General features: G+C 38.1%; 2 protein-coding genes across 5 annotated transcripts in view; one reads left to right on the top strand and one right to left on the bottom strand.

Annotated features, from left to right (window-relative positions):
* The window catches only part of SENP7 (SUMO specific peptidase 7), a 255,859-nt gene that overhangs the window by 180,255 nt on the left and 60,332 nt on the right, over positions 1-15,272 (bottom strand). For 3 of the 4 annotated variants that reach the window (XM_064374570.1, XM_012476798.2, XM_012476793.2), the window contains one exon: positions 14,443-14,547. In XM_064374570.1, coding sequence (XP_064230640.1) covers positions 14,443-14,532 — 90 coding nt within the window. In that variant the 5' untranslated portion in view covers positions 14,533-14,547. Of the gene's footprint in view, positions 1-14,401; positions 14,548-15,272 lie in introns of those variants that run through there. The other variant, XM_064374571.1, reaches the window with a different exon arrangement.
* Positions 8,033-9,237, top strand: LOC110567465 (heterogeneous nuclear ribonucleoprotein A3-like). Its single transcript, XM_064374436.1, has one exon. It carries the CDS (start codon positions 8,033-8,035, stop codon positions 9,104-9,106), a length of 1,074 nt encoding a protein of 357 aa, XP_064230506.1. The 3' UTR covers positions 9,107-9,237.

Genomic DNA, 15,272 nt, shown 5'->3' on the forward strand with positions numbered 1-15,272 from the left:
GAAAGGAATACCATCAACATCAACCAAAAGGACATCCACGCAGAAACTCCATCCAAAGCTAACCAACATCAAAAACCAAAGACAGACAAATCCACGAAGATGAGGAAATACCAGAGCAAAAAGGCTGAAAATTCCAAAAACCAGAATGCCTCTTCTCCTCCAAAGGAACACAACTCCCTGCCAGTAAGGGAACACAACTGGACAGAGAATGAGTTTGACAACTTGACAGAAATAGGCTTCAGAAGGCAGGTAATAACAAACTCCTTTGCACTAAAGGAGCATGTTCCAATCAAATGCAAGGAAGCTAAAAACCTTGGTAAAAGATTACAGAAACTGCTAACTAGAATAACTAGTTTAGAGAAGAACATAAATGACCTGATGGATCTGAAAAACACAGCATCAGAACTTTGTGAAGCATACACAAGTATCAATAGCTAAATCAATCAAGCAGAAGAAAGGACATCAGTGATTGAAGATCAACTTAATGAAATAAAGCATGAAGACAAGATTAGAGAAAAAAGAATGAAAAGAAACGAACATAGACTCCAAAAAATATGGGACTATGTGAAAAGACCAAATCTACATTTGATTGGTGTACCTGAAAGGAATAGGGAGAATGGAATCAAGCTGGAAAACACACTTAAGGATATTAACCAGGAGAACGTCCCCAACCTACCAAGACAGGCCAACATTCTAATTCAGAAAATACAGAGAACGCCACAAAGATACTGCTCGAGAAGAGCAAACACAAGACACATAATCATCATATTCACCAAGGTTGAAATGAAGGAAAAAATGTTAAGAGCAGCCAGAGGGAAAGGTCAGGTTACCCACAGAAAAAGGGAAGCCCACTAGACTAACAGCAAATCCCGTGGCAGAAATCCTATAAGCTAGGAGAGAGTGGGGGCCAATATTCAACATTCTTAAAGAAAAGAATTTCAACCCAGAATTTAATATCCAGCCAAACAAAGCTTCATGAGCAAAGGAGAAGAGACATTTTTGCGGCCAACAAACATATGAAAAAAAAGCTCATCACTGGTCATTAGAGAAATGCACATCAAAACCACAATGAGATACCATCTCACACCAGTTAGAATGGCGATCATTAAAAAGTCAGGAAACAATAGATGCTGGAGAGGATGTGGAGAAATAGGAATGCTTTTACACTGTTGATGGGAGTGTAAATTAGTTCAACCATTGTGGAAGACAGTGTGGCAATTCCTCAAGGATCTAGAAATAGAAATACCAATTGACCCAGCAATCCCATTACTGGTTATATATCCAAAGAATTATAAATCATTCTACTTTAAAGACACATGCACACATATGTTCACTGTAGCACTGTTCACAATAGCAAAGACTTGAAACCAACCCAAATGCCCATCAATGACAGACTGGATAAAGAAAATGTGGCACATATACACCATGGAATATTATGCAGTCATAAAAAAGGATGAGTTCATGTCCTTTTCAGGGACATGGTGAAGCTGGAAACCATCATTCTCAGCAAACTGACACAAGAACAGAAAACCAAAAACCACACGTTCTCACTTCTAAGTGGGTGCTGAACAATGAGAACACATGGACACAGTGAGGGGAACATCACACGCTGGGGCCTGTTGTGGGGTGGGGGGACCTAGGGGAGGGATAGAAGGGGATGGGGGGATTGGGGAAGGATAACATTAGGAGACGTACCTAATGTTTTCAGACAAGCAAATGCTGAGAGAATTTGCCATTACCAAGCCACCACTACAAGAACCGAAAAAGGGAGCTCTAAATCTTGAAACAAATCCTGGAAATATATTAAAACAGAAACTTTTTAAAGCATAAATCATGCAGGACCTATAAAACATACAAGTTAAAAAGCGAAAACAAAAAACCAAAGTACACAGGCAACAAACAACACAATGAATGTAACAGTACCTAACATTTCAATACTAACACTGAATGTAAATGGCCTAAATGCTCCACTTAAAAGATACAGAACTGCAGAATGGATAAGGACTCACCAGTTATCTGCTGTCTTCAGGAAATTCACCTAACACATAAGGAATCACATCAACTTAAGGTAAAGGGGTGGAAAAAGGTATTTCATGCAAATGGACACCAAAAGCGAGCAGGGATAGCTATTCCTAGACAAAAAAATTTTGAAGTAATAGCAGTTAAAAGAGACAAAGAAGGACATTATATAATGGTAAAAGGCCTTGTCCAATAGGAAAATATCGCAGTCCTAAACATACAAACACCTAACACTGGAGCCCTCAAATTTATAAAACAATTACTAATAGACCTAAGAAATGAGAAAGACAGCAACACAATAATAGTAGGAGACTTTAGTACTCCACTGACAGCACTATATAGGTCATGAAGACAGAAAGTCAACAAAGAAACAACGGATTTAAACCATACCTTGGAACAAACGGACTTACCAGATATATATATAGAGAGAGAACATTTCATGCAACAACCACAGAATACACCTTCTATTCAACAGTGGATGGAACTTTCTCCAAGATAGACCGTATGATAGGCCATAAAACGAGCCTCAATAAATTTAAGAAAACTGAAATTTTATCAAGCACTCTCTCAGACCACAGTGGAATAAAACTGGAAATCAACTCCAAAAGGAACCTTCAGAACCCTGCAAATACATGAAAATTAAATAACCTGCTCCTGAATAAGCAATGGATCAAAAATGAAATCAAGATAGAAATTTAAAAATTCTTCAAACTGAATGTCAATAACGACACAACCTATGAAAACCTCTGGGATGCAGCAAAGGCAGTGCTAAGACGAAAGCTCACAGCCCTAAATGCTTATATCAAAAAGCCTAAAAGTGCACAAACTGACATTCTAAGGTCTCTAGTTCACATGAACAAACCAAACCCAAACCCAGTAGAAGAAAGGAAATTACCAAGATCAGAGCAGAATTAAATGAAATAGAAACAAAAAAATATATACAAAAGAAACAAAAAACTTGTTCTTTGAAAAGACAAATGAAATTGATAGACCATTAGCAAGATTAACCAAGAAAAGAAGAGATAAAATCCAAATAACCTCACTAAAAAACAAAACAGGGGATATTACGACTGACACCAATGAAATACAAAAGATCACTCACAGCTACTATGAACACCTTCATGCACATTAACTAGAAAACCAAGAAGAGATGAATAAATTCCTGGAAAAATACAACCCTCCTAGCTTAAATCGGGAATTAGATACCCTGAACAGACTAATAACAAGCAGCGAGATTGAAATGGTAATTTAAAAATTACCACCAAAAAAAAGCCCAGGACCAGATGGATTCACAGCAGAATTCTACCAGACATTCAAAGAAGAATTGGTACCAATGCTATTGACACTATTCCACAAGATAGAGAAAGAGGGAACCCTCCATAAATCATTCTATGAAGACAGTATCACCCTAATACCAAAACCAGGAAAGGACGAAACAAACTAAAAAAAGAAAACTACAGACCAATATCCCTGCTGAACATAGATGCGAAAATCCTTAACAAAACACTGTCTAACCAAATCCAACAATATATCAAAAAGATAATTCACCATGACCAAGTGGGTTTCATATCAGGAATGCAGGGGTGGTTTAAAATACACAAGTCAATAAATGTGAGAGCCCACATAAACAGAATTAAAAACAAAAATCTCATGATCACCTCAATAGATGCAGAAAAAGCATTTGACAAAATCCAGAATCCCATTATGATTAAAACTCTCAGTAAAATTGGCATACAAGGGACATACCTTAATGTAATAAAAACCACATATGACAAACCCAACATAATACTGAATGGGTAAGAGTTAAAAGCATTCCTCTGAGAACTGGAACAAGACAAGCCTGCCCACTGTCACCACTCTTCTGCAACATAGTACTGGAATTCCTAGTCAGAGCAATCAAACAATAGAAAGAAATAAAGGGCATCCAAATCAATAAAGAGGAAGTCAAACTGTCACTTTTTGCTGATGATATGATCATTTACCTTGAAGGCCCTAAGGACTCCTCCAGAAAGCTCCTAGAACTGATAAAAGAATTCAGCAAAGTTTTCAGATATAAGATTAATGTACACAAATCAGTAGCTCTTCTATACACCAACAGTGACCAAGCAGAGAATCAAATCAATAATTCAACCCTTTTTACAATAGCTGCAAAAATAAAATAAAATACTTAGAAATATACCTAACCAAAGAGTCAAAAGACCTTTACAAGGAAAACTAAAAAACACTGCTGAAAGAAATCACAGATGACACCAACAAATGGAAACACATCCCATACTCACACATGGGTACAATCAATATTGTGAAAACGACCATATTGCCAAAAGCAATCTACAAATTCAATTCAATCCTCATCAAAACACCACCATCATTCCTCACAGAATCAGAAAAAAAAAAATTCTAAAATTCATATGGAACCAAAAAAGAGCCCACATAGCCAAAGCAACACTAAGCAAAAAGAACAAATCTAGAGACATCACACTATCTGATTTCAAACTATATTATAAGGCCATAGTCACCAAAGCAGCATGGTACTGGTATAAAAATAGGCACATAGACCAATGGAACAGAATACGGAACCCAGAAATAAAACCAAATATTTACAGCCAACTGATCTTCAACAAAGCAACAAAAACATAAAGTGTGGAAAGGACACTAGTTTCAACAAATGGTGCTGGGATAATTGGCTAGCCACATGTAGAAGAATGTTATCGGATCCTCATCTCTCACCTTATACAAAAACCAACCCAAGATGGATTAAAGACTTAAGCCTAAGACCTGAAACCATAAAAATTCTAGAAGATAACACTGGAAAAACCATTCATTGGCTTAAATAAAGATTTCATGAACCAAGAACCCAAAAGCAAATGCAATAAAAACAAAGATAAATATCTGAGATCTAATTAAACTAAAGAACTTTTGCATGCCAAAAGGAACAGTCAGCAGAGTAAAGAGACAACACACAGAGTAGGAGAAAATCTTTACAATCTATACATCTGACAAAGGACTAATATCCCAAATCTACAATGAATTCAAACAAATCAGTAAGAAAAAACAATCCCATCAAAAAGGGATCATAAGTGAAAGAGAAATGACCTAATATTCATAAGTGAAAGAGAAATAAAATCCTTCTCAGGCAAGCCAATACTAAGGGAATTTGTTTCAACTACACCAGCCTTACAAGAGGTCCTTAAGGGAGTACTAAACATGGAATCAGAAGAATGACACCTACCACCACAAAAACACACTTAAGCACATAGCCCACAGACACTAAAAAGCAACTACACAATCAAGTCTATACAACAACCAACTAACAACATGATGAGATCAAAATCTCACTTATCAATACTAATCCTGAGTATAAATGGCTAAACGTCCCGCTTAAAAGACATGGAGTGTCAAGGTGGATAAAAAGACAAGACCCAACCATCTGCTATCTTCAAGATACCCACCTCACATGTAACAACACCCACAGGCTCAAAGTAAAGGGATAGAGACAGATTTACCATCCAAACAGAAAACAAAAAAGAGCAGAAGCCACTATTCTTATATCAGATAAAACAGACTTTAAACAAGTAACAATTAAGAAGGACAAAGATGGGTATTACCTACTGATAAACGGAAAAATCCAACAAAAACACTTACCTATCTAACTATATATGCACCCACCATTGATATACCCAGTTTCATAAAACAAGTTTTGCTTGACCTACGAAGACTTAGGCAGCCATGTAATAATAGTGAAAGACTTCAACACCCCACTGACAACATTAGACAGATCACTGAGGCAGAAAACTAACAAAGAGACTGTCACTTAATCTCAGACCTGATTAACTGGACCTAACAGACATCTATAGAACACTCCACCCAACAACCACAGAAAATGTTTTTAACATCATTAGTCATCAAGAAAATGCAAATTAAAACCAAGCCCAAAAGTCAATCAATAGAGAATTAGATAAACCATGGTATATTCACATAATGGGATTTTACATAGCAATAAAAAGAAATAAACTACTGATAGATGTAAAATATGGATAAACGTTAGCAATATTATACTGAATAAAAAGAAACCAAACACAAAGGAGTATATATTATATGATTCCATTTTTATGAAGTTTAAGAACAGGCAAAACTATGGAAACAGAAAACAGAATGGTTGCCAGAATCAAGGTGGAGGTGCAAGCAACAGATGAGGAAAGACACAATGGTTGAGTCATATACCTGAGTTACATAAAGAAGAAAAATGAATTAATTAAAAATATATTTTTTATTTTTTAAAAAAATACAGGCCGGGCGCGGTGGCTCACGCCTGTAATCCCAGCACTTTGGGAGGCCGAGGCGGGTGGATCACGAGGTCAAGAGATCGAAACCATCCTGGTCAACATGGTGAAACCCCGTCTCTACTAAAAATACAAAAAATCAGCTGGACACGGTGGCACGTGCCTGTAATCCCAGCTACTCAGAAGACTGAGGCAGGAGAATTGCCTGAACCCAGGAGGCGGAGGTTGTGGTGAGCCGAGATCGCGCCATTGCACTCCAGCCTGGGTAACAAGAGCGAAACTCCGTCTCAAAAAAAAAAAAAAAAAAAAAAAACAATGAAAATGAAAACAAGGAAAATTTCTGGAGCATGATAATGCTCTATTTCATGATTGGGATGTTTGCTGCATATGTTACTCTAGTCAAAGCTCATCTAACTTAAGACTTAAGATTGCCTGTCCAGGAGGCTGAGGCAGGAGAATTGCTTAAACCCGGGAGGTGGAGGTTGCAGTGAGCTGAGATCTCGCCACTGCACTGCAGTATGGCACCTGGTGACAGATCGAGACTATGCCACACACACACAAAAAAAAAAAAAAAAAAAAAGATTGCCTGTTTAATGTAACTACATGTCAATAAAAATCCCAAACAAACAAATGAGTTAAAATTCTGCTAAAGACTATGGAAAGGGGCAATTATTCCTTTCTCTTCCATTGTCAGTCACTAAAAACAACAATAAAAAAGTTGGGTAGTGGAAATGCAGCAAGATACCTGCACAGCCTCAAACACGACACAAAGTATGAGCAAATATTTACCAAATACAGTGAACATTAAGCCAACCACAGAGCACAGTAAGCCTGACATGTGCCACTTCCAATCTCAAACAGGATGCCAATTTCCCAAAAGTATCACTTAACTTTTGCAAATATCAAAACAATATAAACCCATTTTTTTCTTGAAATAAATGAAAAAAAATCATTAATAGTAGTTGCCTTTAGAAAAAAAAGGACAGAAAGAGATTTTACTTGCTTCATCTTATGTGTGGGTGTGTGGGGGTGTGTGTGTGTATTTTTTTTTTTTTTTTTTTGAGACAGGGTCTTCTTGTTGCCCAGGCTGGAGTACAGTGGCACAATCATAGCTCACTTCAATCTTGAACTCCTGAGCTCAAGGAATCCTCCCACCTCAGCCTCCTGAGTAGCTGGAACTACAGTTGCACACAACTACGTCTAGCTTATTCTTTAATTTTTAGTAGAAACAGGATCTTGCTATATTTCCCAGGCTGGTCTCCAACTCCTGGGCTCAAGGGATCCTCCCACCTCAGCCTCTCAAAGTGCTGGAAAACAAGTGTGAGCCACCACAACTAGCCCACCTTGTACCTTTCTACACAGCCCAAATTTCTAACCTTATGCAAGTAAACAGAATTCACCTGGTTGATGGGAACAGGTCTTGATGTGTGTGATGGATTATATATCATTTACTAAGAAATGATGGCAAGGAACACCAAGCCATCCCCAGGCAGAAAACTGCTCAGGGTGTGATAGAACAGTAAACAATATATACCAGTCACGCACTAGTTAAACCAGTTCTTCAAACACAGGATACATGACTCTGCCCCCATTTCTCCCTTGTAAAGAATGCTTTCTAGTTTATTTTTAATTAGTAGTGAACAGGCACTAGCTGCTTGCCTAGTTTATCTCTATTCTGTGAAAAAACATAGAGATACTGAACTCAAGTTGGAAGAAGCAAGTCCAGTCTCAAAATGGAGGGCCATGATACAAAGGAACCAGAGCAGTTGAGAAAACTGTTTATTGGTGGTCTGAGCTTTGAAACTACAGATAGTTTAAGAGAACATTTTGAGAAGTGCGGCACACTTACAGATTGTGTGGTAATGAGAGATCACCAAACAAAATGTTCCAGGGGCTTTGGTTTTGTGACTTATTCTTGTGTTGACGAGGTGGATGCAGCAATGTGTGCTAGACCACACAAGGTTGATGGGTGTGTAGTGGAACCAAAGAGAGCTGTTTCTAGAGAGGATTCTGTAAAGCCTGGTGCCCATCTAAAAGTGAAGAAAATTTTTGTTGGTGTTATGAAAGGAGATACAGAAGAGTATAATTTGAGAGACTACTTTGAAAAGTATGGCAAGATTGAAACCATAGAAGTTATGGAAGACAGGCAGAGTGGAAAAAAGAGAGGATTTGCTTTTATGACTTTTGATGATCATGATACAGTTGATAAAACTGTTGTTCAGAATTACCACACTATTAATGGGCATAATTGTGAAGTGAAAAAGGCCCTTTCTAAACAAGAGATGCGGTCTGCTGGATCACAGAGAGGTTATGGAGGTGAATCTGGCAATTTTATGGGTCGCGGAGGAAACTTTGGAGGTAGTGGAGGTAATTTTGGCCACGGTGGAAACTTTGGTGGAAGAGGAGGTTGTGGTGGTGGAGGTGGTGGCAGCAGAGGTAGTTATAGAGGAGGTGATGGGGAATATAATGGAGTTGAAGGTAATGGTGGCAACTATGGTGGGGGTCCTGGTTATAGTAGTAGAGGGGGCTATGGTGGTGGTGGACCAGGATATGGAAACCAAGGTGGTGGATATGGTGGTGGTGGTGGCGGAGGATATGATGGTTACAATGAAGGAGGAAATTTTGGCGGTGGTAACTATGGTGGTGGTGGGAACTATAATGATTTTGGAAATTACAGTGGACAACAGCAATCAAATTATGGACCCATGAAAGGGGGCAGTTTTGGTGGAAGAAGCTCGGGCAGTCCCTATGGTGGTGGTTATGGATCTGGTGGTGGAAGTGGTGGATATGGTAGCAGAAGGTTCTAAAAGCAGCAGAAAAGGGCTACAGTTCTTAGCAGGAGAGAGAGCGAGGAGTTGTCAGGAAAGCTGTAGGTTACTTTGAGACAGTTGTCCCAAATGCATTAGAGGAACTGTAAAAATCTGCCACAGAAGGAGCGATGATCCATAGTCAGAAAAGTTACTGCAGCTTGAACAGGAAACCCCTCTTATTCAGGACTGTCATAGCCACAGTTCGCAAAAAGTGCAGCTATTGATTAATGCAATGTAGTGTCAATTAGTTGTATATTCCTGAGGTCTTTTATCTGTTGTGGCTTAGTCTTTTTCTTTTCATTACATCAAGTATATTGCCCTGTAAATTGTGGTAGTGGTACCAGGAATAAAAAATTAAGGAATTAAAAATATATATAGAGAACACCTGCTCATTAAAAATAATCACTTATTCACAAAGAATAAATACGTGGGTCAAAGTCTGCTCCGGGCTTTCAGCTGGGAATGCTGTCAGTCCCCTGATGTCCCACTCTGCTTCCCACTTTTGCACTCTATCTTTGTTTCTGTTTCTTAATTCCTTCAGCACCTCCTGGGTTGGGGTCTCCGCAACTGACCGCACCTGGTCTCCTTTATTGTTTCCCTTTTTATGTACTCTTTGTATCCAATACAAACTAACAAATGTATTATTTAATAACAAAATTTCTAAATGTTCTCTTACACCACTTTTGTCCTCTACACTAATTTGTCCTCAGTAACAAATACTGAGGACAAATCTCTCCTCTAAGAACAAGTTTTTTGAGCAGAACAAATTCTAAAAATAAGTAAATAAATAAATAATAAAAGAACATGTTTTAAAAATGGTTAATAGGAGGCCAGACATGGTGGCTTATGCCTGCAATCCCAGCACTTTGGGAGGCCAAGGCAGGCGGATCACCTGAGGTCAGGAGTTCAAGATCAGCCTGACCAACACCTCAACTCTACTAAAAATACAAAATTAGCCAAGTGTGGTGGTGCATGCCTGTAATCCCAGCTACTCGGAAGACTGAAGAAGGAGAATCACTTGAACCCAGGAGGCAGAGGTTGCAGTAAGCCAAGATTGTGCCATTGCACTCCAGCCTGGGCAACAAGAGTGAAACTCTGTCTCAAAAAAAAAATGGTTAATAGGGCCAAGTTCAGGGGCTCATGCTTGTAATCCCAGCACTTCGGGAGGCTGAGGCAAGAGGATCACCTGAGCAACACAGCAAAACTCTGTCTCTGCAAAAAAATGTTAGAAACTAGCCAAGCATGGTGGCATGTGCCTGTAATCTCAGTTACTCAGGAGGCTAAGGTGGGAGGACAGCTTGATCCCAGGAGGCTGAGGCTGCAGTAAGCCATGAGTACATCAGTGCACTCCAGCCTGGATGACAGAGCAAGACCCTGTCTTGAAATAAATAAATGGTTAATTTTTCTTGTAACATACAATACATATATTTAAGATAACTTAAAATGTATAAATATATTCTATGTATCCTAAATGACTACTACAGTTATGGACTAAATTGTATTCTCCAAAATTCATATGTTGAAGTCCAACTCCCAATGAGACTGTATGCAGAGAAAGGGCCTTAAAAGGGGTTGAATGAGGTCATGTGGGTGGAGTCCTAATCCAATAGGACTAATGTCTTTAGTAAGAAAAAGAGACACTAGGGATACATGTGCCCAGAGAAAGAGCCATGCAAAGACACAGAGAAAAGATAGCCATCTGCAATCCAAGTAGAGATGCCTCAAAAGTCAACCCTGCCAGCACCTTCATCTTGGACTTCCACATTCCAAGGCCAGGCACAATGGCTCATGCCGAGCACTCTGGGAGGCCAAAGTAGGAAGACTGCTTAAGGCCAGAAGTTCAAGACCAGCCTAGGCAACACAGCAAGACTCCACCTCTACAAAAAAAAATTTTAAGTAGCCAGGCGTTGTAGCACATGTCTCTAGTCCCTGCTACTCAGGATGATAGGCAGCAAGATCACTTGAGCCCAGGAGTTCAAGGATTCAGTGAGCTATGATTGTGTCACTGCACTCCAATGTGAGCAACACAGACCCTGTCTCTAAAGAACCTAAATACCCATCCATGATAGATTAGATAAAGAAAATGTGGTACATATATACCATAGAATACTGTGCAGCCATAAAAACAAATGAGATCATGTCCTTTGCAGGGACATGAATGAAGCTGGAGACCATTATCCTCAGCAAACTAACACAGGAACAGAAAACCAAATACTGCATGTTCTCACGTGTAAGTGAGAGCTAAATGATCAGAACACATGGACACACAGAGGGGAACAACACACATTGGGGCCTTTCAGAGGCTGGAGGATGGAAAAAGGAGAGTATCAGGAAAAAAAACTAATGGGTACTAGGCTTAACACCTGGGTGATGAAGTAATCTATACAACAAACCCCCATGACACAAGTTTACCTATGAAACAAACCTGCACTTGTACCATTGAACTTAAAAGTTAAAAAACAATGTGTTCTCATTGTTGAACACCCACCTATGAGTGAGAACATGTGGTGTTTGATTTTGTGTTCTTGTGTCAGTTTGCTGAGAACCCCAAAACCTAAAATGCAATGAAAAAAAAAAAAAGAAGGAGAGATCCAAGATGGCTGATGATTAGCAGCTCGGGCACGTACCTCCCAGTGAAAGCGCAAAGAACGAGAGGACGCCACACTTTCAGACGAATATTAGTTGCTCACGGACCAGGAGATTCCCAGTGGAGGAGATCCACGGGTCGCCAGGGCGACTCTTGTGGCCGGCGTGGCAGTTTTGCTGGTGCCTTAGCACGCCAGTTCTTGGTGCAGAGTCCGGAGATTCCCGGGCAGAAAAGCACCATCAATCTTAACACCGCTGTTTTGGCCGGCTCAGTGGATTGCTCAGATCTCGGCGCAGGGAATCAACAAGTTGGACGTCAGAGACCCAGTTAGAAAGTCGGTAATTATAAAGACGACAGACGGACAAATATATAATGAAGGGAAGAAACCAGCGTAAAAAGGCAGAGAATACTCAAAATCAGAATGCCTCTCCCTCTACAGGGGATTGCAATCCCTCATCAGTAACGGAACAAGGCTTAATAGATTACACGTGTGTTCCAATAACAGAAGCAGGTTTCAAAACGTGGGTGATAAGAAACTTCTGTGAATTAAGAGAACTTGTTCTAACCCAATGCAAAGAAACTAAGAACCTTGAAAAAAGGTTTGACGAAATGTTAACGAGAATGGACAATTTAGAGAGGAATATAAGTGAATTGATGGAGCTGAAAAACACAACACGAGAACTTCGCGAAGCATGCACAAGTTTAAACAGTCATATTGATCAAGCAGAAGGAAGGATATCAGAAGTCGAGGACCAGCTCAGTGAAATGAAACGAGAAGACAAGAATGCTGAAAAAAGGATAAAAAGGAATGAGCAAAGTCTCCAGGAAATATGGGACTATGTGAAAAGACCTAATTTACGTTTGATAGGTGTACCTGAATGTGATGAAGAGAATGAATCCAAGTTGGAAAATACTCTTCAGGATATCATTCAGGAAAATTTTCCCAACCTGGCAAGGCAGGGTAATATTCAACTCCAGGTAATACAGAGAACACCACAAAGATATTCTTCAAGAAGACCAACCCCAAGGCACATAATCGCCAGATTTATTAGGGTTGAAATGAAGGAGAAAATACTAAGGGCAGCCAGAGAGAAAGGTCAGGTTACCCCTAAAGGGAAACCTATCAGACTTACAGCAGATCTCTCAGCAGAAACCCTACAAGCCAGAAAAGAGTGGGGACCAATATTTAACATCCTTAAAGAAAAGAACTTTCAACCCAGAATTTCCTATCCAGCCAAACTAAGCTTTATGAGCGAAGGAAAAATTAAATCTTTTGCGAACAAACAAGTACTTAGAGAGTTCACCACCACCAGGCCTGCTTTACAAGAGCCTCTGAAAGAAGCACTATACATATAAAGGAACAACCAATATCAGCCTTTCCAAAAATATATCAAAAAGCAAAGAACTTTAACACAATAAAAAATTTACATCAACTAATGGGCAAAACAGCCAGCTAGCATCAAACGCCAGTATTAAACTTATATATATTTTAATTGGATAAAAAGCCAAAACCCATTGGTATGCTGCATCCGGGCCCATCTTACATGCAACAATACACAAAGACTCAGAGAGAAGGAGGAAGATTTACCAATCAAACAGAGAGTAAAAATAAACTAATAAACAAAAAGCAGGAGATGCAATTCTCGCCTCTGATAAAGTAGACTTTAAAGCAACAAAGATCAAAAGAGGCCAGGAATGACATTACATAATGGCAAAAGGATCAATGCAACAAGAAGAGCTAACGATTCTATAGATCAACGAGATAGAAAATTAACAAGGATATTCAGAACTTGAACTCAGACCCGGAACAAGTAAACTTAATAAACATTTATAGAACTCTCCACTTCAAATACACAAAACATACATTACCACCTCACACCTATTCCAAAGGTGACTATATAATTGGAAGTAAATCACTCCTCAGTAATCGCATAGCATTTTATAGGTTTAAATTAAATATTGGTTGGCTATTTGTTTGTTATCTTCTTCCCTTATTCCTTCCTGACTACATCATTAAGTATAATTATCAGTATAAAAGAGGTTTTCAATACCCATTACTAAATTGCATTCTAGCCTGGGCAAGAAAGCAATACTCCCATTCTCTCTCCCTCTTTCTTATCCTTCTCCCTCCTCCCCATTCTCTCTCTCTCTTTCTCTTCCTTTTTCCTCCTTCCTATTCTCTCTCTCTCTTTCTCGTTAAAAAAAAAAATACAAAGAAAAGATATATTAATAAAAGAAAAAAAAAAAAAGAAAGAAAAGAAAAAATGTGGGAAAAAAAAAGTTAAAAAACAAAACACAAAAAAACACCATCTTAAGCCTTATTCATCAAAGCCTGATTATAATGCTTAAAAGTGAGATGAAGTCCAGATTTATAATCAAGGTATCTTTTGAAATATAATTGTATTACTCTTTAAAAGATACACTCTCAAACTTAAAATGGGTCAACAGCATAAGAACAAACAATTCTATAAACCTTAACATTTTAGTAAACTTAAAGCAGAATTTATTTTACAACAATAATAAATTTCATGAAATTAACCATGCATAATAATGTATACATAATTTTAAACTGAAGCGCCTAACCTTGAAGTATCATTTCGACATGCTAAAAATAAACTAAAATCTGCAATTAAATAACACAAGAAAACCAAGAAAGGGACATATCAGAAAATAAAAATTGTTTCATTAAAATATTTTGAACATACCAAATAAAACTATATACTTAAAAGAATGTAATTTTATTTACCCCCCGCAAAGGGAGATTCCAGCATTCTGAGCTTCTGAATTTGGACAGTGGTGATTGAACATGGACATCCTCTGGTTTTGCATTTAACATCTTTCTTATCTGAAACTAAGATGAGAAAATAATTAGTTTACATAAGAGCTATATATATATATAAGAGCTAATTCAGCTAACAGAACCATTATATTACTCCGCATTAATAATTTGCTAAGAGTTTTAAATTCAGTACTTAATTTATATGTAATTAATATAATTTTATTTTTTAAAAAAACCTCTCCTTGACTCTGAAAGTAGATAAATGAGGAATCACAATAGCTTCCTAACTATTCTCTTGCCTTCTGTCTCTTCCCCTTTTAATCTTTCAAATGTCAGCCCCAGAGTTCTCTAATACATAAAATCTAATTATGGTTGCAATATTTAAAATTCAACAATGGCAGCCATTACTTACAGATAAAACTCTTTACAATTTCGGCTCCTTCACATCACACACACATCAAAAATTCTGCAACCCACATGCTGAATGAACCAAACTTCTTCAAACATATCATATTATTTTGTATCTCTAAACCTTTGCTTATACTGTTCCCTCAATCTAGAATGCCCATCCCTCTCTCCCTAGTGAAGTACTCCATATTCTTGTCAAAATTACTATTTTATCCATACAACCATCACTGCCACACCACGCATTCCTCTCTCTGAATATCAGTACTTGGTACTGCATTCTTTATAATACAATGTTATATATATAATAATGTTATATATTATATATAATGTTACATTATATATTGTTATATTATTTATATTACATTATCTACATTATATATAATAAATGT

Source organism: Aotus nancymaae, unplaced genomic scaffold, assembly GCF_030222135.1.
Source record: "Aotus nancymaae isolate 86718 unplaced genomic scaffold, 86718_ANA_hifiasm-v0.15.2.pri h1tg000011l, whole genome shotgun sequence".
In the NCBI taxonomy this organism is placed as follows: Eukaryota; Metazoa; Chordata; class Mammalia; order Primates; family Aotidae; genus Aotus; species Aotus nancymaae.

Bases quoted from the DNA above. Each gene is read 5' to 3' on its own strand.
- LOC110567465 (XM_064374436.1), top strand. From the start codon at position 8,033: ATGGAGGGCCATGATACAAAGGAACCAGAGCAGTTGAGAAAACTGTTT.